This window comes from Terrapene carolina, unplaced genomic scaffold, assembly GCF_002925995.2.
Source record: "Terrapene carolina triunguis isolate 2854851 unplaced genomic scaffold, T_m_triunguis-2.0 Scaffold111, whole genome shotgun sequence".
In the NCBI taxonomy this organism is placed as follows: Eukaryota; Metazoa; Chordata; order Testudines; family Emydidae; genus Terrapene; species Terrapene triunguis.
The window spans coordinates 27604061-27630051 of NW_020664462.1; the positions used below are offsets into that span (position 1 = coordinate 27604061).

The following is a 25991-nucleotide window of genomic DNA, read 5'->3' on the forward strand; positions in this document are numbered from 1 at the left end:
TTGGACATTTTGTATTTTACACTTGACAATGTATTAAGGAGATTTTTATGTTCTCTGAAATGCAATAAGGAGGCAAGTTTGTCCAGCAGCCACTCAATTCCCTAGTTTTTCAATCAGTACCTGGCCTAAGACACTGGAAATTTCAAGGTAAGCACCTAGGAAATAGGGAGTGTTTCATATGTATCTTAGTGCTATCACAGTCGCATGTAAGCAATAGTAACTAGTCATATTTCAGCAGTTGCATTTAAGTTTGTCCAGCTTTAAAAGATTCAACTGCTTTGAGAGATATTCCTTAGGCCTTGTCTACACTACAGGGAAAAGTCAATCTAAGCTACGCAATTTGAGTTACATAAATAGCCTAACTCAAGTCAACATAGCTTAGATCTACTTACCGCGGGAGTCCACACTTCACGATGTCAACGGGAGATGCTCTCCTGTCGACCCCCCTTACTGTTCTCCATCCAGTGGAGTACAGAGTTGACAGGAGAGTGATCTGCGGTCGATTTAGCAGGTCTTCACTAGACCCGCTAAATCGACCACTGATGCATCGATCACTGCGCATCGATCCTCTGTTAAGTGTAGACAAGCCCTTACATTTAAAATGGAGAACACCAGCAGAACCAGTTTTCTTTCAAACTACTATATTTACTTGTGAGCAACCACCTCTGGCTGAAGTATGAAGAGGTGCTGACTGTCACTGGAGGGCATAGGGTCTAGCTCTATTCTACTGGAAGGGGAACTGAATAGGGGGATCTCTGAAGATACTAGGGGACAATGAGAAGTAAAAAGGAGGGGAAAATATGGGAAAATCCCAGATTTCTACCCTAGCTCACCAAAAGTACATTAACGTGAAGTTTGTAGCTTTCAGAAAGTAAGGATTTTATGGGACATTAAAAATACGCCATCAGTTGTGCTTATCCAAGTGCCAGGACTTGCCTTCCCCCCGGCTCCCTTCCTTCAGCACCCACTAAGTAAGTTTGGCTTTACAGATCCTTCACATGAAGGACATGCTGTTACAAATGAAGAATACAGAGGGCTCCTGATCATGTTACAGCAAGTTCAGCAGTTTAAACTTTTATTGTCTAATTTGAACCATAAAATGTGGTGGCTTGTTGGTTTTTAAAATGAGATGATTACTGTTACTCCCCACATCAAACTTGCCTTCCAACTACGCAGGGAAGGAAGGAAAAAGTCTAAGAATAACTGCATCGAGAGAGGAATCATTCCCACTGAAGTAGAAAACTATGCCACATATTTAGGTGCCTGAAAATGCATTTAGGAACCAAACTTTAGGTTCCTGCTTCTGAAAACCTTGACTTGAGTGTCCAGACTCGAGGGTCCATATTATTATCTGTATGACCACAGCACCTAGGAGATGTAGTCAAGGACACCATCATGCTAGGTGCTGTACAGACATAGGACAGTCCTTATGTTTTATTTCAACACAATGTCATTGGGTTTTGACAATGAGCTTATAAACACTCCTATTTCCACACAGATGCTTAAATGTTATCCCATACAGCAGTTTCCTAAATCAAAATGAACAAACTGAAGCCACGTACACATTTCTAAAGGAAAGGCCAACACTTTTTACACACAGATTCTACTGCCAAATTCTCAATATTCTGCTTATTAAAACAGATTGCTCCAGATCAAAAAGCACATGATTACTGTACAGTACAAAATAGTCATAATTTTCTACTGTAATTGTGTTGCAAATAAAAGTAGAACCTGAGAAAATTCATTAAATACACTAGCACAAAAGGTACCTAAAATATGCATTTAGAGTTACTTGCTTCCTTAATTATTTCTTGTCACTCAGTTGGCACTTTTAAAATTAGATTACCATGTTCTCTTTGTGGTAACTGTGATTCACCGTTGTCTGCTTTACAAGTCTAGTGTCAGACAGATGAGCTGCATGTTTTCACTTTTAGTTGTTTGACAAGTAAAGAATCTGGTCATTAGCACATATGTAGCTTTTAAAAAACAATCCCAAATAAATGATCCTGTGTACACTATGACCTTGTAAAGGAGTATATGCAGAGATCACTTCAAAAAAGAGAAACCTAATTACCGTTCTTTAATTGACAGTGTTTTGCTGGGTGCATCCAGGGTGTCCTCAGTTGTTTCTGTTTTGTCGTCTCCAGCAGCAAACAGCTCACAGGGGTTCTTATAGAATTTTTCCTCTAGTTGTTCAGAAGCCTCCTGCTGTCTATAGGATACCACCGTTACTGCCTGTGTTGCCATCGTGCCAAGTTCAGAAGTAGGCTCAACATGGTCTGCGTATTGAGAAGTGCAGAATTAGCACTTACTGCTGTAACCAAACATTTCTTATATTATTAACCAGGAACCAGGCGATTTGCTATTTATCATTCAGATCATACATTACCTTAACTGGCAAGAATTTTCTAGCTAAATTATTTTACTAGAATTAAGAATTCAAAAAGAACCATGATCCCAGGGGTAGTGTGCTCACTATAAAATCTCAACCTTGCACTGACTAAAAAGGGCTGTAAGGTCCCCTTCATTTGAAGAAAACAGAACTCATGCTCCAGCTCCCATATCAAGAGAAACGGGAGGAGAAAGAAGGGACCAAGATGGGAAAGGAAGAGAGAAAACCAAGGAAGTGGAAGATGCAACGGTAGGGAGGCAGGGGGAACAAGAAAGGGGAGAGAAAATGAATTGTAGGTAAGTGGATATGGAGTGAAAGTGCATATTAGGACATCTGTAAGAAAAAGAGGGGTTTTACAAAAGAATGCATCAACAAAATAGCTGGGGGAAAAAATCTCTTTACAACCCAGTACTGAAGAACCACCCATTAGGATGATATGGAGTACCTTCCTTTTCTTTTTGAAAACTTGACAGGCACGCTATAGCTCTGAGGTACAAAGGAACAGGAATAATTGCTCCTATTCTAGTGCTCTCTCTTCCCAATACAGTCTGGGAAATTAACTGTGCAGAATGCATGCTGGGTGTGAATAGTAAAGAGGCCCTTCCGGCATTTTTGTTTTCGGAGATGAGTTTCATTTATACTGAAGTTAAAGAACAAATTCAGAGAGAAGACAACACATTAACAATGCAGGGGCCAAATTTTCCCCATTAACAGAAGCAAATCGATTTAATCTAAGAATCTCCTACAATTCAAACACAATAGTAATTACACAAAATCTGCCTATATTAGAGTGTTATTGATTGCATTGATCATGTGCCAAGAAGCCATTTAAGTAGGGACAGGCAAACTTATTTTATCTAATACTGAATCCACACAAACATCATCGGTTTAAAAGTTCTACTACTTTGAATACGACTGGTTTTACATATCACTTTGAAGAGACAAGAGGAGCGGGGCAAGAGAAAATGTAAGGAAAATAAGTTATGTTTGCATATTGTACTTTGTATACGTAAAGGGGAAATTTAGAAAAAGATTTGTCAAGGTGGGAAACTGTTTCTGTCCTTGTCTCATTTAAATTAAGATAGTTAAAAGCAACATTTTTCTTCTGCATAGTACAGTTTCAAAGTTGTATTAACTCTATGCTCAGTTGTAAACTTTTGAAAGAACAACCATAACGTTTTGTTCAGAGTGATGAACATTTCAGAGTTAGGAACAACCTTCATTCCCAAGGTGTTCATAACGCTGAGGTTCTACTGTATGTACAGATATTGAACATAAGTCACCATTTTGGGATTGCTTAGCTGTTTGCTGGGGGTGGGGAGGAAGGGGTTCTACCCCCAATACAAAGCACTATTTTTTCCTCACTAAGAGAAAGCCTTATTTGATTACTAAAATCACCTCTGAAGACCAATGAGTTTTAGAAGTTTTTTTTTTAAAAGAAAAGGGGGCGTGGGTGCTGAAACTAAAGAAACCCAGATGGTTGCCAAAAGCTCAAACTCCACAATATTTGTTCATCACTTTTTTTTAAAAAAGGCTTAAAGATAAACAACTAATTTTCTATTTTCGTAAATGATCACACTAGGAGGCTAGAAAAAGCTCCAGGTTATGTCAGACATCCACAATGAAAGCAACTATTTACTGTACCTCTCAGCAAGGTCTTGCTTTTCAAGACACTCTCCAACTCCATCTTTTCCTCCAAGAACAGTCCTTCTTTGACTTCCTGTTTACCCTGCAGGACAGTATCAAAAACAAATTCCTTCTGTTCCGCAGGCTGTAAAAGTCCTTGTTGGGTAAACAATTCCATACTGCTCTTTCTTGGGAAAGTGTATTTTGTCTCTTTGTGGTAGTCCTCTGTTTTACTAAGAACAGGATGTGTGGTTACTTCTTCAAAAGAACTGTACTTTTTGACATCATTATCTTCATATGCTAAGAATCTGTTTGTCTCTCCCTCTTCATGCTCCCTCGATGCTCGTTTGCTTTCCATTACTTCCACTGACGGCTGCCAATGTTCTGATTTCAGTATGCCTTTTACTGGAGTGTCTGCATTTTCTACTGAAGAGTGGACTCTCAAATCTGGTTTACTGGTAGCACTTACACTTTCATCAACTGTTGACTTCGCACGCAGATCCCCAGCATACATTGGAGAAATCACAGACGCCATAGTTGACACTGATGTTACAACAGTAGGTGACAAGGGAGTAATTTTTCCACTTTCATTTTGTACCTATACATAATAAAACCATTACTGAAAAAAGTGTGACCTAAACAAAGCTCGAATAGTAATTCACAAGTACAGGTTTATAAGCAGCTTATAAGTTCTAAAGGGCAAGGAATGTGTGCCTGTGCAAGTGTATGGTTCTATCTAAATATATAGTGGGAACAGATGATGAAGGCATGAATCGTGTCCTTACAATTTGGCTTGGGGACATAATACATAATAGCACGTAAACAAGAAACAACTCCATAGGTGATCAAAATGCTAGCATCTTCAGTAGCATGCTGTTTCTCTTCCCCTCATAATTGAGGAAAAAACACACGTCTTTCTCCATGCAAGTGACCACAAGACACTGACATGAGACCATTATTGGAAAACGTTTGGAACATCAAAGTTTGCCTTTTGTTAGTCCCCTGTGCTACAAATCAGTGTGTTTGCATCTTCAGTAATATAAAGGTTGAACCCTCCTTCCCCCCCTTGCAAATACTTAATTTGTTCTGAAAACTGTTACATGACTTGGCCTTTATAACATGGCATGTTCTCGATCTTTTCTATCATCTAGTTTGTTATACTATTGTTTGAGAGACTAAACATTCCATGTGAAACTGAAATAAAAGGGCTTAATTGTGTCTGCCCAGAAGAGAATAAAGCTGCACAGGAGCTGACACAAGTCACTTTTATATGAAGGACATTAGTCATTTCAGGTCCGGCACTAGACCTATTAAGTGTACAGTATGCAAAGGGAGTTGTCTGGCTCCACGCAGAAGGAAGAAACTGCCTTTAAAAATGTAAAATGCTTGAGCAAATTCCATAATGCCACAGAAGAAGTGGAACCCTGAGTGAGATGATTTTAGATTAAACCAGGGGTAGGCAACCTATGGCATGCATGCCGAAGGCGGCACGCGAGCTGATTTTCAGTGGCATTCACACTGCCCAGGTCCTGGCCATCAGTCTGGGGGGCTCTGCATTTTAATTTAATTTTAAATGAAGCTTCTTAAACATTTTAAAAACCTTATTTACTTTACATACAACAATAGTTTAGTTATATATTATAGACTTATAGAAAGAGACCTTCTAAAAACGTTAAAATGTATTACTGGCACGCCACTTCTGAAAGGTTGCCGACCCCTGGATTAAACCAAAATGGAAAGCAAAGCTGATGTCACTGAACTTTCTCGGAGACTCCCAGAGAAAGGAAGAGGTTCACAGGTTCTCAAAAGCCAAACTATGCAGCGAGTCACCAGATATAGAGGTTGAGGAGAACAACAAGACGGGGCTTTGAGCTTTAATTGGTAGATCTTAACTACTTTGTAATTAGGTTCTCTTATGCAGCAGATTTTATTTTAGCTCCTTTTTTAGTAATGCATATGCAGCGCTTATTTTGCACAATCTTCTCTGTTGTGTGTTTTGCCCTAGTACAACTAAATCCTACTCCCTCCCATCTACACAGTTCACTACTGGCTCATCTGTTCAAAAGGTATTTACACCATAGTGTGTTCATTACAGGTAAATGTGTTAGTCCTCCTTAGCTGGGATAAAGACGAGACCAAAGATCACAGCCCCAGTGCCTAAAGAGTTTCCATGTTTTAAGATCAAGTTCAGCAAGCAAAAAGTTTTGCAGATTATAATACACGGCCATCACAGACTTCCCTCCCACATGCTCCAGTCCCATTTCTATTCCTCAGATTCCCACGCCATCACTGTCAGCAAAGGTGTCAGGCGGCTCTGTATTCACATGGTGGGTCTATAACATGAATGGAAGTGGAATTCAAGCACTCAGCAGGGAAGTCTGACAGCCTGTTTTAAAAGCTCTCAAATTTTTGCGGTTAGTGAAAGTGTGGATAAATGAGTGAACATGGCCATTTTGTGAAGTGAGAAAAGGGGGCGTGATCAGTGAGGAAAGGGTGTAGACTTCTTAACAATCACCATGCTGTCCAAGAATCAAGAACAAGCACCTTATTTAAACTCAAATTGATGTAAAATACCTAGAAATGTACCTTGCACCCTTGAGTAGCCTGACACCTTCAAGTGATTTCATTCTCAATGTGGTAATACTAAGCGGGTGACATTTCTGCTGCCTTTCCTGCTAGCCTTCCTGGACTGCAGTGTGGCCATTCTGTACTCAAACCTCTGCAGTAAAGGGAGTTCCTCTGCAATTCAGTGGCTGGTATAAGGTCCAAGGCAGAAAATGTCCATTGCACAGCAGACAAACACCACTGCACAAATCACCTCAGTACACAGTTTAATTTGCCATTGCAGGAGTGATCAGAGTTGATGAACACTCTGCCTTTGAAGATCTTATCAACATCTCCATATAGAGAAAAAATGCAGAAACCACCAAGAATAGTGTCCCAACAAATAAGAGGAACACACACTGGCTGCAAAGGAGTGTAGAAAACATTAATAAAGAAATGTGCATAAACAAGGGCTCCAACGAGCTCTCAACAAATTTTAGGCACATTGTGCTTCAGGGTTTGCTTCAATTCAGCCTGGAAAATTGTTCTGACATGATGGGCTTAGTCTAATAGAACATCTTTTCTTGTTTGCACTATGAAAGGTACAACAATGTATGAATTTTCAGGCCAGCAAGAGCTGCTATTCTTAAATTGCCAGTTAAAAGAATACAACTAGATTAAGAGTTTACAGGATGTTATTCCCTTGTGCCAGGAGCTTGCTTCCTGACAAGCTTTTTCCTGTAAGCAGAAGTACACGCCATAACCTCTGTTGTCAGTCATAGCTGACCTCTGCTCACAACTATTAAGGAAGCTCACATTGAAATTGAACTTAGCCTGTTTTATAGTGAAAAGTTAAAGTTGGAAGTACCTGCTCAACTTCTCCAAGCGTGACGGGCTGTGTCTGGTAACGAGCATTCATTCTCCTATGTCTAATGTCCCCTCTGCTCCGTGTAGAGATGGTCTTCGATACTGGTTGAGCCAATTTATTAAACAAGGCCATCTTTTCTGCTAAGCTTAGGGTGGAGGAGTCTGGCTCGCCAGACTGATCTTGCTTGACTGCTTCTTTGATTTCTTCTTTAGCTAAAGTCTTTTGGTGCGCTGATGCCTGTAAACTGAGACAGTAGAACTAAAAATTAATTAAAAAAACTCTTTGTAGGAGTTTATGGTTTAACATTTTAACTTGATATAAAGCCAAGAGAACTGCACACAAAGCATAACAGCCAATATAAAACAGTGTGTAAAACATTGGCATCACGCATTTTGATTAAACAGCTGCAGACTTAAAAAAATTAAGAGTTAATTTCTTTATAGATTGGCTGGGGCAAAACATCTTGTTTAAAGGCAACACAAGAGTTGCAGTTTACACTTCAAAAAGTATACTTATTTCACTGAAGATTATAGGTTACCTTTATACAACTAGATAGGACTGCAATTTCTGCACACTTAGAATTTGAGCTAATATAGATCTCTAGAACTCTGCTTTGGTAATTTTGAGTGGAATTATGTATAGTAATTTTGAAGTCCATTGCAGTACTTTAATGGCAATTTGATCAACATTGACAGCATATAGGTTTATGTTTGTTCATATAGGCATAATTGTACTCGTCTCTGTATACCTCATTCCACTGAAACTAGTTACAGATCAAAGTTCTAAAGTGCTTTGATATTTAATTATTTTTCTATAATGTATTCTGTAAATACAGCTTGTATTTACAGAATACAACAAAAAATCATTCTATGAACTAAATGCAATTATAGCAAACAGGAATTTATGCTTACACCTATAGATGGTGCAATTTCTTATCCTTCCATTAATTCTGCAAGCTAAAAATATATATTGAGAAAGACAAATAGGGATGTACTACTTGTGAAATCAGACACCACTAGCTTTGGTATTTTCATTTTAGAGACACAATGCACTTAAAAAAAAAAAATTAAAAAGCAAGGAGGGGTTTTGCTAGGATTTCAACATGCAAGTTCATGTCTTCCATATAGGAAACATGTATGCTCTAGAACAAATAGTTAACTGTGGTTAGAAAGTTCCTAAGTCAAATGCTTAACAAGCAAAAAGATTTAATGTTTTACCATGCAGAAAACTAAATGAAGTTACATGTATCTTTAAAACATTCTTAAAATAAATGTCATTGACTTGTTTGACACATTGATAAGGCATTCAAGGATTGTAAGATGCATCTGCTATCTAGGACCCTTGTGTTCCATGTAACATGCAGGTTTCCCCCCCGCCCCCAGTACCTGGTAGGTTGTACAGTGCTCTTAACTACAGTGGGACTAGGTATTCTTGTCACTACAGTGTGGGTATTCACAGTACGTGAAGCAGGGGTAGGTTCACTTTAAAAAGAATTGCCAAGGGAGGGAAAATTCACAAGGAGAGAGAAGAAAAAAGCATTAAGAAAAGCATTGTATGAAGTGTTAACAGAAAAGACAATATCAAACAGCAATGTTTAACAACTACAAGTTATCTGCTGTGATCTTTTGCAAAATAATGCCAGGAACTAAAACCTTAAGACACAGATTCTCTCTCTAGAGTTTGCTGGTTTCTCATAAGATAAACCAGTTTTCAAATTCTAGTAATTAGCTATGTGCATGTATTCTTTTCTGACAACTGGCTTGCTCTTGCATTTTTCAGAGGGGTTACAGGATGCGTGAATAGAGAGGATAAGAAATTTATTTTCAAAACATACATGCGAGATTTATTGAGTTTGCAGGTTTTCTCCAATACAAATATGCTCCATAACATATTGTGTGGACCTCCTCAAGGCAGAAATCTGTTTCACTTGGCTTACAAACCAATGTTGTAATTAATTTTGCCCCTCAAATATATTACTTCTCAAGCCTTTCGCCAGATTATAGTTCATGCGTTTTATGCTGCTCTGCAACCCCTGCCCCCCAAAACACTCTCTATGTGGCCACTCCCCATACGTTTCTCAAGGAAGTTGGTTCCTAACAACCTTTTTCCTGACTACCAAGCTGTAAACACCACATGTATGAAATTTAATCTCTGAACTAATGCCAAGGCTAACACATAAATGGAACTTACGTAGCCGCAATGACCACCTCTTCGGTAGTAACTGGTTGGGTGCGTGACCTATCCTGCATACGCCGCAATCTTCTCTCTATTGCTGAATTTCTTGAACGTGGTTTAGGAATATTTTTTCCTTCAAATGATTTTTCCATTTCCTAGGATCAGATACATGTCAGTATCAATAACTCAGAGGAAGAAATTACTGAAGCAAATGTTTGTTTGGCTTTCCTTGATGCCAGGTGTCAAGTTTTTTGGATGGACTTCTCTGAATTGGCAGTAAGATGTACTATGACAACCAGTACCATGAGATAAAAATACATACACCAGATTACATATAGTGTCCTGAGAACTATGTAAACAATATGTCTAGCACTCATAAGGGGAGAACAGGGCATTGACCTGTATTGGGATACGAATGCTAATACGGCTACAGATTAAGCATACTAAGGTAGCATTATGGTTTTTGACGTTACCCTTCTGCAAAAATATTTCTGTTGAGAAAACATGACATTTACCCTGAAAAGCAGCCTCTTTGCAGCAACACTCAGCTTGGCTCGTTCATCCAGTTTTTCTTCATCTACAGAAATCAAACAACATGATATAGCAGGAATCTGAAATGTTACACTCTAAACGTGAGTGTTTCAGAGACCAAGTCAAGAAATCCTTTTAACTTCAAGAACAAGCTTATTTAATAGCATTGGAATCACCAAAAGAATGACCAACAGTAAAATGTAAGAGCAAGTTAGTGTCTGTTTAGCTCAACAAAAGTAACGTGACCATGCATATGCATGAATTAGTGTAAAATTGACTTTTAAAATCAGAATCATTCTTAGGTGCAGCATATTATAACATGATTTAAGAATGGAAAATGATTTTTCTTCTGGACAGTTACTTTATGTACTAGCATTAATTTGATATGTCATTCCAATAAGCGTATAAAATAAAATCAAAATTATATTGGCTCATGTTTAGATTTTGTATTAAGCCCTGGTCATGCATCAGGAGAACACTGCTAGACAGAAGGACCAGTAATCATTTTAAGGCTCAATATCTCACCTCACTGTGGCCTAGAAACAAATGCTTTATACTAGGGCTGTCGATTAATTACATCACAGTTAACTCACGTGATTAACTCAAAAAAATGAATCGTGATTAAAAAACTGAATCGCAATTAATTGCACTGTTAAACAATAGAATACCAATTGAAACGTATTAAATATCTTTGGATATTTTTCTATTTTTCAAATATACTGATTGCTATTACAGCATGGAACACAAAGTGTACAGTGCTCACTTTATATTATTTTTGATTCAAATATGTGCACTGTAAAAATGATAAACAAAAGAAATAGTATTTTTCAATGTACCTCATACAAGTACTGTAGTGCAATCTCTTTATCATGAGAGTGTAACTTACAAATATAGACTTTTTTTATTACATAACTGCACTCAAAAACAAAACAATGTAAAACTTTAGAGCCTACAAGTCCACTCAGTCCTACTTCTTGTTCAGCCAATCGCTAAGACAAACAAGTTTGTTTACATCTATGGGAGATAATGCTGCCCGATTCTTATTTACAATGTCACCTGAGAACAGCATTCGCATGGCACTTTTGTAGTCAGCGTTGCAAGGTATTTATGTGCCAGATATGCTAAACATTCATATGCCCCTTCATGCTTCTGCCACCATTCCAGAGCACATGCTTCCATGCTGATAACACATAAATTTAATTGATGCTCATTAAAAAAATAGTGACTGAACTCGTTGGGGGAGAATTGTACGTCTCCTGTTCTGTTTTACCCACATTCTGTCATATGTTTCATGTTATAGCAGTCTCAGATGATGACATAGCACATGTTTGTTTTATGAACACTTTCACTGCAGATTTGACAAAACGTAAAGAAGGTACCAATGTGAGATTTCTAAAAATATCTACAGCACTTGACGCAAGGTTTAAGAACCTGAAGTGCTGTCCAAAATCTGAGTGGGACAAGGTGTGGAGGTTTCAGAAGTCTTAAAAGAACAACACTCCAATGTGGAAACTAAAGAACCCGAACCACTAAAAATGAAAATCAACCCTCTGCTGGTGGAATCTGAAGCAGATGATGAAAGTGAACATGCATCAGTCCGCACTGCTTTAGATCGTTATCGAGCAGAACCCATCAGCAGCATTTACACATGTCCTCTGGAATAGTGTTTGAAGCATGAAGGGGCATATGAATCTTTAGCACATCTGGCACGTAAATATCTTGCGACACTGTCTACAACAGTGTCATGGGAACACATGTTCTCACTTTCAGGTGACATCATAAACAAGAAACGGGCAGCAGCATCTCCTGCAAATGGTAACCAAACTTGTTTGTCTGAGCGATTGGCTGAAGTAGGATCGAGTGGATGTGTAGGCTCTAAAGTTTTACGTTGTTTTATTTTTGAATACAGTTTGTTTTTGTACATAATTATACATTTGTAAGTTCAACTTTCAAGAGACCGCATTACAGTACTTGTAGGTGAATTGAAAAATATTATTTATTTTGTTTTTTACAGTGCAAATATTTGTAATTAAAAATAAATATAAAGTGAGCACGATACACTTTATATTCTATGTTGTAATTGAAAGCAATATATTTGAAAATGTAGAACGCATCAAAAAATATTTAAATAAATGGTATTCTATTAATCTTTTTAATTGCATGCATAATTGTGATTAATTTTTTTAATCGCTTGACAGCCCTACTTTATGCCAATACCACCGTATAACCTGTTCCATATCAGACCTTAAGACTAAGACATTCTGATTATTATCTTGCTTCCTGCTTCAAAAAGTTCAGCTGGTATGCTTAGCAGATACCATTGTCCACCTCCAGCTCTGAAAACCTGTGCTATATGCATCTTGAAAGCTGCAGGGAATATCAGCTTTCAAATAGCATAAGACATCTGTCATGGATCCATAGGATTGGTGCTATGGCCCCAGCTTTGGAACAGTCTCTAGGAGGAACCCCTTTGGTGTGCCAGACACCCTAGGGATCTCACACTTCCTCCAGGGTAAGCCACATGGCTTCATCATCTCCTTAGACTGGATCTCTGGGCCTTCAGCACTCCTGCTTCACACCGTGAGCGCCCTTCAGTGAGTCCAACTGAAACAGACCCCTGATGGAGACCTGTACAATCTTCATGGATTAATGCACCTTGCCAAACATTTGCAGACACACCCGCACTGTGTTGTCAAAACAGTAGGATTTATTTGTTACTGGAACACAGCATAGGAAGTCCTTGAGGTAGCAGAGAGAAATGGTTAAAGCATAGACCATTCTGGTTAGCCCAGAGCCCAGCCAAGTTGTAGTGAACTACTTGGTTCAAGCTCCGTCTGTCTACCTCCATCTGATTTTCTTCATCAAACTCCCGGTGGGAGCCCCAACTCCTTCCAGCAATGAAATCTTATTCCCCACCTCAAACCTCTCTAGTCCTTTGTTCTCAAACTGGGGAAATACTGTTCAGCCTCCATGAGGAGAGAAGTCCATATCCCTCTAGGTCGTTGGTTGCTAAGTGTCAATGTCCAGGCAATTGGATTTCCTATTGTCTTCTCCCATTGTCTGCTCCACTGATATGAGGCCTAGGGCCCAGACAGTTAGATGCTACTAACCCGTATCCGCCTCCCCCAAGAGCAAACAGATATGTTCTACCCACACAGGTGCCAACTTGCCGAAGTGCTGAGGGGTGCTCGATCCCTGGCTCTGCCCCAAGATCCGCCCCCACTCCAACCCTTTCCCAGAGGCCCCACCTCTTCCAGACCCCTCCCTCGAGCTCCTCCCCCTTCCCACCCAGCCTCCTGTACTCTGCAAAACAGCTGATTGCGCCGGGCAGGAGGCATGGGGAGGGAGGAGGCACTTATCCGCGGGGCCCACCGGCGGGCAGTAGGCACTGGGGGGGTTGGGGGAAGCTGATGGGGGGCTGCCGGTGGGTGCTCAGCACCCACCATTTTTTCCCCGTGGGTGACCCAGAGCACCCACGGAGTCAGTGCCTATGAACAGGACAGCATAGAGGGGAAACTGAGGCACAAACGGGACTCAAAATTATAATAAAATGTTCCAACTTTATCACACCACCAAACTCTTACATTTAGCCATTCATGAGATTAGACATGAAACTAGCTTCTTAATTTGTGTCAGTCAGAATTGAAGTATGTGTATGGGGCAAAGAGATTAGCAAAATGGTAGTCAAAATTATGCAGCTTTAAGATCCAATAGCTTGCAATTTTCTTGGCTAGAACATTTTGATAGACCAGTGCAAGTGTTTCCATCAGCAGTAAAGCTTTTCCAAGCACTGGTCCCAGACCACTGGTTTGAAGTAATAGATTTTTATTCCTGGTATAAACTCATCTGTACTTTTGGTCAGATACAACTGATTACATAACGAAAAAAGTAGTTTGGCTTAATTTCTTTTTTGTAATATAATGTTCATTAGGAAGTTGCAGAAGCAACTTTTTGGGCTTAACACTGAATGGCAAATCAACCCTTCTAGATACAGCTCAAGGAACAATGGCATATTTTAGTTATTCATATTTATATTGACATAACTCCCATTTCAAAAAAACTAAGTTCACAGTTACCCAAGAGGGAATGGGGGTGAAGAGACAGAGACTTACCCTCAGCAGCTGGCATTTCTGGACTCAGAGTGGACCTAGTAAAAATCAGCAAATAAAAAAAATGTCAGCTGGAAAGAAAATCTAGAAACAAATCTTCCACTCAAATTGTCAGATGGGACACCAAATGTCTTATGAATGAGGAAAATCATGGATGCTGTCCAAGTTTCAATAATTTTCATTTAGGACAACCTCTAACGAAGCAGAAAGGCGAGCAATTCCAGCCAAATTTAAATCTAGTAAAGAAAGATTATTTCAAGTACAACTCATAGAAGATCATAGTTTAAGATTTTCTGCCAGTTCCTCTAACCCAACATTGAGTTTTGGTTTATTTTTTTAAAAAGACCTAACTTTACACAGACATACAAATAATGTTTTATTACTGAGAACCAATCACATAGCCGCACTTCAGTGTTTTACAATAATTCATTACCTATTCCTATAACTAGATACCTAGAGAAAGTCCTATTTTTTAAAGAAACGAAACTGTCAGGTGTCAGAAAAACTACATTTCTCATCTTAAAATGAAGACTTGACTATTTTTACTTTTATAGTGAAACAAAACCCTTTGTACAATGGTTTTGCTAACATTACTGTGAGAAAATTCTCTTCTTAAACTCATTCATATTTACCGGGACCAGAACACTACATACAGTCTCGCACATGCCTACCTATCAGTTTCCTTTCGCTCTGCTGAAGTGATTGGTTGAGTTCTAAATCTCTCAGAAGTTTTCCTATTTTCACCAGGAGAAAAATAGCGCCTTGGCCTTCGTGACACTCTTTCAGGTTCAGTATTGGCAGACAAATCAGTACCTGATGTTAACATCTCAAATCGAGATTCACTTTTAATCATATGATAGAAAGTGCAAAGAAAAGAGAATAGAAGAGAAAAGTAAAGCACAGATATAGGCATCCCATCAAAACAATCCACTAAAGATCACTCTGCATGCTCCTACAGTAACATGCACAGAAGTATAGCAAACATTCCAGCTACCCAACATCATAACTTGCAGTAGCAAGCAGAAGCATAAGAGCAGATTCAGGCTGACTCAGCCTCCAGTACACACTGGTGAGAGCTAAGCTGTGTGGTTTAATGCAGAACACTACTGATGTTGAGTTTGTCATTTTGCCAAGGGCGTGCAAGTGTCACACGAAAATATTTCTGAAATGTCACCTACAGTTCAGTTTTCTTGTGGACATTGATAGTTTCCAGAAAGGCATTACGGAGTTGAGCAACAGAGACTTTTGTGTCAACCATGCCAATCTCACCATTGGGCACATTTGCTTCAGCACTCTGGAACGCCATCTCCTTTCTCGTAACAGTTTCCTTACTTTTTAAAGCCTCTGGCTTAGGAGAACCAGTATAATCAGACATTGAGCGAGTCAGGAGTCTATGCTTCATCGTAGACACTTCCTGAGCTTGACCTTTCGCCTTAGCAGAATGTGATATGGATCCACTTTGTACGTATATAACTGTCTCACTCCTTTCAGTGTTCTCACGAGTCTTAAACTGGGGTTCAGGCACCTGGTGCTTAGTGCACTCTAGCTCTTTCTGAAGCTCTGATGAGTTAGCCTTTGGCTTGCTTATAAGAGATGAGGGAACAGTAGCCTTGTCAAATTCACTTGCTCTAAAATGGTCTTCATTGCTCTTCCCTTGCCTGAGAACCTCAGATGGCAAAATTGGTTTTCTGTTTTTCAAAAGCTGTTCTGTCCCCAAAGGACATTCGTCAGGCTTTGAGCCATAATTCTGAAGTATGTTACTTTTTTCCTTTTCCAGTGCAGTGGCTGGTGGGGATTTTGTCATGATGCCGGCATTGTCTGATGTTAAGAGGCTGCTAATTGAGATATTTTCTGGGTCTTCTGTTGCCATCAGTTTGGCAGTATGAGCAACACCAGCAGGCTGAATATATCCATGTATCGGTTGGCGGACTGAACTGAGTGTCTGGCTGGCAACCCTATCAAAGGAAGAAGTTTCTGACTGAAGAGGCATGTAATCAACTGGCACTGGATGAGATTTTTTCTGAGATACAGGGTCTGTGACAAGTTCAGGGCTTCCATGAGCACTTTCCTCTTTCACCAGTTTCTCTCTAACTTTTACTCTTTAAGAAAGAAAAAGATTAAAGCTGTGACCAGCAATAACTAGTTTTGGGAAAAACATATATCAATTGTGGGACCAGAGAGCAACATCATATAGTAAAACAAAATAAAAAGATAAGCATCTACGTATTTTAAGGATATACTTTGAAACAACCTCCCCATCTTAAAATCTTGGCGTTAACACCAGCCTTAAGGACATTTTAAATTATTTACAGGCACCTAATACACGTGTGACCTTTCAGAAAGATAACTGAGCAAGGAATCACATTTAGAGCACGTTCCTAGTAATCACAATTCCACTCCTTTGTAGAACATAATACATTTTCATATTTTTCAAAACAGAGAATTAGGAGTTGCTTTCTAAAAAAATATAGTTTTTTGAAGAGTGTCTTTAGTGTGAAATTCCGACCTCCTTTTGCTATATGTACTGTTAAGCTGCCAACATACTGATCCTTGCTCACTTTGAAACAAATTAGTCAAATATCTTGGTATCTTCTCCATATCCCTTCCCAAAAAAAAAAAAAAAAGTTGCAGAAGAATATGTTGCATAGACAAGTCAAAATCTCCATGCAAACCTCAGAAATGGGAGCATTTCAAATGTTGCACACAACTTTATCTATCTTGATAAATGAAACCAAATAATGTTAAGGAGCCTCTCTAAAAATGAAAAACATGTCGGTAGAAAATGGAAGCCCAGTATGGTTGTCACTCTTTGTGGGCTTGCACAAAAACTTGCATTGTATGAACATTTAGGAAAAGTTTCACCACATCCCAATATGCTAAATTTCTGAGAATGTACTGAAACTTATCCCACCTTGGTTTATTTTCTAGCAATTCTGTTCAACTGTTACGATGTACATGCACAAATACAAGCCATATTCTGCCTCTGGATGCCTGCTGCTGGCTCCCAGTGACATCAACAGGAGCTAAGCATAATAAGCACCTGAGGGCAGCATTTGTCCTACACGTAACCACATAATTGTAACACATCTCTAGCATAATTTTTAGAGCCACAAAAAGTGCACAGTCAGGGAGACAGTTGAATAACATTTTAAAATGTCATATAAAAAATTAAAATCGAAAGCTATTTCCCCACACCCACCATGCAACTAGTAATCAGTAAGGTGGTTTTTTGCCCTAAGGTTGGGAAAAGCTCATATACAGTACCAAGCTAACTATTTAGTGGCAATTAACAGATATTCCAACCCTCAAGTAAGTGCAATTCAAGGCTTGCTACCAACAGACTTTTCCTACTTGCAGAATTTATTTTACATAAAAACAAGATTTAAAAAAAATAAACTAATGCTTTTGAGCACTAGTATAATCCACTATATCCCCAACTACCTGACACATCACCCTTTCCATCTGCTTAAATATTTTCTCTCTCTTATGAGGATTGGTCCATTTTAAAATGAAGGACCTCACAGTGACTTACTTCAAAACACGAATAAGAGTGCTCATTCTCAAAGCTTAAAAAAAATGCCTTTTCAGGGTATTATGCACCCACCAATTACCCAGAACTGTCACTGGTGAGGTTTTCAGAGTCAGATAATTAGTTCAATCAACAGTCTGAAATGCAATGAAGAGTTCTCCCCGGAATGCATGCTTCCAGTTGTGGACTCTTTTGATGTTCTGTCAAACTGGAGAGTAGCAGCTATTTGTAGCTCTGAATTTGGTTGTTTTGTCTTCCCAGTGACTTAATTCTTACTCCTCCTCCCCCACTCCATCCTTAAAAAATAAAACGATCAAGTCTTATTTTTAGTCACATCCTGCATTCAGGGCATAAAGCATTTTGTAATACAAAAATCTGTTGGCTTGCAGAGTGCAAGGGGGGGGAAAATGGTTAAGAACAGGCTGGAGATAAGATAAGAAGTTAGCCAAAGACCAATATCATAATAGCTGTGAAGAAAACATTAGGGGCATGTCTAGTTCTTCATGAAAACATCAATTAGTTATAAGTGACAAAAAGCAGATGCTCCAGAAACAAGTTTCCACAGCAGTTTATTGAACAGAAATAGTATTTTCCGATTCACTGCTGTTAAAGGATATAAAAGACAAATGTTAAATGAGGGCAGGGGAAAGGAGAAGGAGAGGGAAGTCAGTAACAATAGGTATAATTCGATTATTAGCCACACAGCTACATTCTAGGATACCTGGAGGGCCAGCTGATAAGTGAAGGTGTGTCCCCTTCTGAATCTTTCTGAAGAAACCATTCAGGTTTTGCTTTCCCTGTACTACTATAGAAAACAGAATTTCAGATAACTTTCTGGTAAGACAATACATGCACACTCAGTCCCTCCCCGTCTTAATCTTAAAACGGTTTTCAAATTTCTCAATTATAAGGTCTTGGTTTCTGAAGTACTGGCGCTGCACACTTCTAACTTTAACAAATTTGCATGATAATTTATCAAATAACCACCTTCACATACAAAAGAATACATAAGAACAGCCATGCTGGTCAGACCAAAGGTCCAGCTAGACCAGTATTCTATCTTCCGACAGTGGCCAATGCCAGGTGTTTCAGAGGGAATGAACCGAACAGGTAATCGCCAAGTGATCCATCCCCTCTGAAAACACACAGCACCCTAAACATTTTGCCAAGACATTTAACTAACCATTCCCAAATTGTCAGGAACCTGGACATCCACATCTAAATCATCGTTAGGAAGCTACATAGAAAGTAATTTTATATAAGTTACATGGACAGAAGCACTATATTGCACACAGGATTACTGTTAGACTATTCCTTTTATTTGCAATCTAAAGAGCTAAAGTCTACCAAAAGATCTTTAGCCCCAAATAAACAGATGACACAAGTTTAATGACGCTAGGAGAATGTATTACCATAGCCTACATGAAATTCTTGCATAAAGAGAATGAACATCAGAAACCCCCCTCCTCTGAGAGCAATATGCCAGGTTTCAGGAATTCAGATCCAGTAACCCCCAGCACACTGAGTGGGGAGTATGCGGTCTTTTAGGATAAAGTGGGAAGAGTTAAAATACACTAAATGAGCAAAGAAACACATTCTTGGCCCGATTCCATTTTGGAGTCTGATGCAAAAAGTAACAATATATGAGTGCCTACTGAAATTTGAAAGCACTGAAGGCTACAAAAGCCCTTCATGAAACAACTGATATACCATTGCACTCTTTCACAGATGCATTCAATATTTGTAATATCCACAACAAAGAGTCCCACCTCCATAGAAGATCATATACATTTTTAGACAATGATGAAGTTTACGTACAAAATGCAATGTAAAGGTATAATGGACCAAATTCTGCTCAGTTACACTTGTGTAAATCTGGAGTAGCTCTTTATAATTTAGTAGAGTTACTCTGGATTTACATACTGCTTTAAGAGCTGAATTTGGCAAAAGGATCTTTATTAAACTGAAAAGAATTTAGAGTAAGCCTTAAACTCATTAAAAACTCTCTTATTCTGCCTTCCTATTAGGGTCAGATAAAAGATCCCAGGGAAATCATATATAGGTACTGTAAATAAATCTGCCTATTTATAATGTTCAGTCTGAAACCTCAACCATAATTACGACTTTTTCCACATCTCTCATTTGAAATCTACCCCTTACTGTTAAAACAATTTTTGTTTTTCATCTTACTAAGATCACCAAAGAGTTTTTCACACAAAAGGGTGGGAAAAGCCTTTCAAAGCACTCCATGGGGCGTTGACCCAGCAGAGATTTGGTTGCTTTGAAACAACGAAACTTCCTCTTAGCTCGTTAGTATGTATTCTGGCATTTATCACAATAGGCCTGAGCAATAAGCATTTGTGTTCAATCTCCTGTCCTTTGAAAAGAGCAGTCAAACGTAGGTAAACCATGATAAAAATGTGAGGTTAATCTGACACTATTTATTTTTTTTAAATGCAGACTATCAAAGAATATCTTTGTGGGGGTTTTGCCTTCTCAATGATGGAAATAGAATTCATAATCAAACCTTCTTAACACAGGAAGTCACAAGCTATATTTGTTTTTAAATTTTAAATCAGCTGAACACAAAAGTTAAAAGAATCTAACACTGACATTTTAAACTCTGATTTTCAAAGCTCTACGCCAGGCAAGCTGATTTTTAGTCATACCTTGCATAATCAAACTTGATGGAGATTACAACATTAGTAGAACAGACTGCATGAGACAACAGCTCATTTAGCCTCCTGAAACAACTAGAAGTATTTCTGAAAAATAGTTCTGATTTCTTTAAAGCCTATTATGATGAACTGGAAGACATTCACATTAGTTTTCTGAATATTGTGTGTGTTAGGCCATGTCTAAGGTGTAACAGTACAGTTGCGCCGCTGCAATACAGGTGCTGGAACTAGCGGTGTTGGGAGTGCTGCCACACCCTCTGGCTTGAAGTGATTTCCATCATATACAAGGTTTAGAGTTTGGTTCAATGGCTCTCAGCACCCCCACTATACAAATTGTTCCAGCACTCCTGCGCTGCAGCCTGTGTGGTGAAGATGCCCTATGCCGAAGGGCTCCCGTTGGGATTAAAAAACCACGTCTGCGAGCAGCAGAAGTGATGTCGGCGGAAGAAGCTCTCCCACCAACATAGCGCCACGCATATCTGTGCTTATGTCAGCGTAACTTATGTAGTTCGGGGGGAGAGGGAGGTGGAATACTCACCCCCGAGCAACGTAAGTTTTGCGGACATAGGCTATAGTGTAGACGTAGCCTTAGTGTTCCTGTTCAATTTTGTATTGCTGCCTATTTAAACTCAAAGAATTAAGTCAGACCAGAGTAGGGGGAAACCCACAGGAAACAAAACAATGACAAGATAAGATAGCCTCAGGTAAATACAGATAATTTGCTTTTTAGGGGCAGTTTTCTACTCTCAAACGGTCACAAAGATCTTTATACTGTTTTACCAGGAACATAGCCTGGTCTTCCCACCATCCTACAGTGGTGGAAAAGTCCAAATAACATGTTCTGGAGCTGGAAAGTGGTAAAAAACATGGAAGAGAGGGTTATTCTAAAAGTGTCTTCTCATGGCTATATGTACTCGGGGTGTTTGCTGTGGTTTATTACAGGGGAGAACAAGAACCTCAAATTGAAGTGGACAGGTTCTTGGCTTTGAAGAGTAACAGTCTAATCTCTGTGCCTTTAAGGCTAGAATTTGGTCCACTCCTTTAGCTTCAGGGATTTATAAACCAGAGAAGGAAGAGTCGTGGGGGCTCACACTTTAATTGTTCCTATTAGTAATAGGATTAGTCAGGAGTGATTTATCTTTAGATTAACTGAATAAAGCTTGAGATAGAAGTGTGCAGCGCTGGGCTGAGACCTTCTGTTGGACTAGGCTCCCTGAAACATTTCAGTAGAACGGAATAGCTGGTCAAAAGCCTGCAGTGCAGTTATTTGCATATATAATAACGCAGTCTCAGTCTTGTCAACTTTCTCCTGATAGCTCCCTTAGATGAGCACTTTTCCTCTCAGACTTTTGCTTAAGTGGAGTGTCCAAAGACAGCTGTATGCAGATACATAAAGGAAGCTGTCTTAAAAATTGAGTTTTAAAATATTAGACAGGCAGTCCTCGGACTTGCAACACAATTGGTTCCTGAAAATTGCATTGGAAGTCGAAACGTTACAACTCAGAACCACAGTCTACTCCACTGCGGGACTGAGCATCGTAAGGTCGAAACCAATTGTCATAAGATGAATCAGGGTGTCAATTCAGAAACATCGTAAGTGCCGTTCATTGTAAGTTGAATGTCGTAAAGTCAAGGACTGCCTGTACTATCATCAGTCCTGTCCTATGTGAAACAGAAAGGGGAAACAAGCAAAATTGCACAAGTTTACTGAATATGGATAATGGATAGCTGGCTGCATCCATCTACTGGCAGGAAAAGGAAAACCCCAAAAGAGACATTCGTACTACAGGTATTAGCCTTTCACTTGGAGGGGATAGGGGAGACTTTCCTTACACTACTTGAAAGGTGTATAAATACCATGAAACGAGGAATTTAGGAATAATTTAAAGACTTTCGGGAGTTTTACTTCTCTCATTTTAATTTAATAAAATAATTAAGAAAATACGATATACTAAATCAAAGTAACTTGATTTTAATAATCTTTTCCCATCGCTGGTTATATTTACATAATCCTCACAAATCGTTTCACTTATATTAGTTCTTGTAAATTATTCTGAAGTAGTCAAGATTACCTAGCACAGCTAAATCTTACTGACAACAGCTTACTGTCCATTTTTTAGATGGTACACTGTCAAACTACTGTTACAGGATGTCTCCATTTCATCTTGTTTCTTTAAGCCTGCGATACATTAACCTTCAGGGAGCCAAACAACTAAAGCTGCATATTTTTAGGAGAAGAAGTTGTTCGAAGATGAAGTATTTAGAGAATTACTAGTCAGACTTTGTTTTCATTTGCTACAATAAAGCATTTGATGGCTCTCAGACCTCAAAGTAACATCAGCACTCTTATGCTGCTGCTCTCAAATGAAGACTGGGAAATCAGTTTGAATCTCCGATCCACCAGATATCAGACTTCGAGTCATCAGAGTATGTGAAAATTTATCACTTATGTGGGGAGGACACAGTGGAAAAGTTTACATCTCAAGTGTTCTGGAACTCAACATATGCAGGATCTCATAAAAGAATATTTATATGATGTATGGGACTACCAACAGAATCAGAATTTGCTTAAATCCCATGGCCCTAATTTTTTACAATGGTCAGACAATTCTTTTCAACCTACCCAACGTACATTTTAGCTTAAGACTTTCATTTGCAGGCTAAGGAAATAGGCTACTTCTATTTAATATTGGTAAAACACTACATAGAGAGAAAAATAATAATCTAGAAAATTTGCTTTTACTAAAAAAAAAAAAAGATACTGAATTTGAAGTAAATACACTTAAATTGAAAGTGTTTTCTAGATCAAACAGTAAATGCACATTTTCAAAATGCAGCAAATGTAGTACTGTAACCATCACCCATTCTTAATTTCTCCAGAAATCTCTCTAAAAAGGATAGTTTCTTTTCATAAAAGGACTTTCTTGTTACAGTAGCTTAAATCTAATAAATGCTCAGGAAACACACAATGGACTTGTAAAACCTTATTGCATGCAAGCATAGTAATCCAGTTTTACAAGATATGACAATGAGTATCTAAATATCAAAAAACAGAACTCAGTTCAAGGCACACAAGACATTAGCACTAGTGGAGAATTTGTTTATTCAGGTACATCATCTTTAAGTCTTGTCTGTATTGTAGAGATTTTTATAAAGGTCAAAGGATACCAATATAGAAAAAGCATACTTACCCATGTCTGATGTCACTATACAAGGGCTGGTCATTGTGTGAATGACTTGGTGAAACTGGCTGCTTTGGTGAGGAAAGGGATACCCTGCAAGTTTGCTTTGGTGACACTGGCACTTCCTTAAAGGAGGATTCTTGTTCAGAATATGAAAAGGATGCAGAACCATCCACTTCTGATGACAAGTCCTGAGCCTGTCCAGGAGCACTAACGTCCTGGGCTCTTTTATTCTCCAAGTTTGAAAGCTCCTCTCTATCTGGAATGCTGTCTTTTTCATGGAAGGAATATTCCTTTGATTCAGAAGCAGTAGTCCATGACTCCTTATTCTCAGACATGGAGGAGTACAGGGAACTATACTCCTTGCTTTCATCCTCCTGCTTGTCGCTCTTTACTTCTTTTTTTTCCCCAGCATCAGGATCTTTTCTTGCCCTGGTATATCTGGATAAATATTCAGAATCTCCCTCAGATTCTAAAGGCAATCCATATTTTTCTGCTAGCTGGCGTCTCCTCTCTGCCTTGTACCTAGCTATTCTTTCTGCTTTTGACTCAAGTCCCTGGGTATCCATGGCTCCTGTGCTATATGTAGGCTCTGAATGTGCTCCTGTAGGTTCTGCTCGATACCTGGATGACCTAGGTTGTTTTTCTACAGAAGAATCTGAAGTTTCCTCTTCTTCATTTGATCTTCCTACAAAAAGTATGTATGTAGAATACATAAGAGGGATTAGTGACTTGTCCTGAATTCATACTTTATTAAAAATATTATTCAAATCTCTTTGGAGCATCACACCTGCCATTCAGTAAGCAGGCTTCAACCGTATATAGTGTGACTTTTTAGTTATTATAGGTTTTTGCAATTCAAATGAACTAGCAAAACTGTTTATGGATACTCCCATGAACTACTCCGAAATAACCCTCTACTACTTGACTGACATCTCCAAAACACATACAAATGAACAAGAAACGTGCAGTAAATGCTCCTGAATATTGAGTATGTATTTCACCTTCAAAAGGAAGTTAGAATTCTTATAATAACCTACAGGTTTTAAAAATAAAACCAGTGTCTCTTTCTAAAATGGTGGAAGAACAGAGATACTGTACAAAAATCAATCAAAGCCAGACAGAAAACTGAAAAGCAATTTTAAAAGTACCGTATATGCTCGATCATAAGCCGGTTCGTTTATAAGGCGACCGCCCCCCCAAGATGGATAAGTAAAAATGGAAATTTTTTATAATTCATTCATAAGCCGACCCTATAATTCAGGGGTCAGCAAACTTTGGCTCCTGGGCCGTCAGGATAAGCCGCTGGGGGGGCCGAGATGGTTTGTTTACCTCGAGCGTCTGCAGGCACGGAGGTAAACCTAAGTAAACGAAGTGTCCCAGCGCGCCAGCTGCTTACCCTGATGGGCCGGGACAGCAACTGGTGGGGAAATTTTGGGGGAGGGGCGAGAGAGCTGGAAGTCAGGGGAGTAACCCCTGTGACCACCCTCCTAGCCCCGGACACCCACACACTCCACATCCCATCCCTTCCCACCTTATCTGGGGAGGGCCAGGGGAGGATGTCTCTGACCTGGTTGGAGCTGCTCCGGCAGGCTGGGCAGTGCAGCCGCAGCCTGCTCCAGCAGGCCAGACCGAGCAGCGCGGCCGCAGCATGTTCCAGTCGGCTGGGCCGGGCGGCATGGCCGCAGCGTGCTCCGGTGGGCCAGGCGGCGCGGCCACAGCCTGCTCTGGGGGGTGGGTCCGAGCGGCACGGCTGCAGCTTGCCAGCCCCAGAGCTGCAGCTGCTTCAGAGGCTGGGGGGAGAGCAGCATGGCCAGAAGCGGAGAGACTCTGACCCCGCCTCTTCCCTTCTGGCTCTGCTGCCTCTCCTTGCTCCCTCTGTTGGGGGGAGGGGCTGTGTCCCACCCCTCCCTCTCTATACCCGTTCATAAGCCGACCCCCTTCTCTGGTGCTTCCCTTTTTTACTAAAAAAATTTGGCTTATGAACGAGTATATACGGTATCTTGCAACAGAGTTCTCTCTGAAAGTAAACCATTACGTGTGAGAACTGTGTATCTGCTACTGCAAGGCCGATAACATAGCAAGCATGAAGTACTTCAGCAATGTCCGTTTGAGATATATATGTAAACGTATTTCTTACCAAAGTGGGGACTATATGGGTCTGTTGCACGCATATATCTTGGTGTATCTTCTTCTAGTAAACGGTGGGTAACTAATCCAGGACAATTTTGTAGGAGGATGGGCTGTGTATCATTTTCAATTCCCTCTAAACGTCTGGCGATCCTCTCTTTCCTGCAAAAGATGGAAGAAAATGTGTAAATGTTATCTAAAGATTTGGAGATAGTTTCTAGAGGAGG

General features: G+C 39.5%; 1 protein-coding gene across 1 annotated transcript in view; it reads right to left on the minus strand.

The window, feature by feature from the left end:
- The window catches only part of SVIL (supervillin), a 145574-nt gene that overhangs the window by 55290 nt on the left and 64293 nt on the right, over window positions 1-25991 (minus strand). Inside the window, exons 5-16 of the mRNA XM_024214440.3 lie at window positions 25775-25926; window positions 23644-24322; window positions 18496-18579; window positions 15424-16344; window positions 14917-15087; window positions 14249-14283; window positions 10121-10182; window positions 9621-9760; window positions 8816-8911; window positions 7431-7674; window positions 4037-4616; window positions 2075-2279 (exon numbers count right to left, since the gene is read on the minus strand). Of these exons, the coding sequence (XP_024070208.2) occupies window positions 2075-2279; window positions 4037-4616; window positions 7431-7674; window positions 8816-8911; window positions 9621-9760; window positions 10121-10182; window positions 14249-14283; window positions 14917-15087; window positions 15424-16344; window positions 18496-18579; window positions 23644-24322; window positions 25775-25926 (3369 nt within the window). The remainder of the gene's footprint in view (window positions 1-2074; window positions 2280-4036; window positions 4617-7430; window positions 7675-8815; window positions 8912-9620; window positions 9761-10120; window positions 10183-14248; window positions 14284-14916; window positions 15088-15423; window positions 16345-18495; window positions 18580-23643; window positions 24323-25774; window positions 25927-25991) is intronic.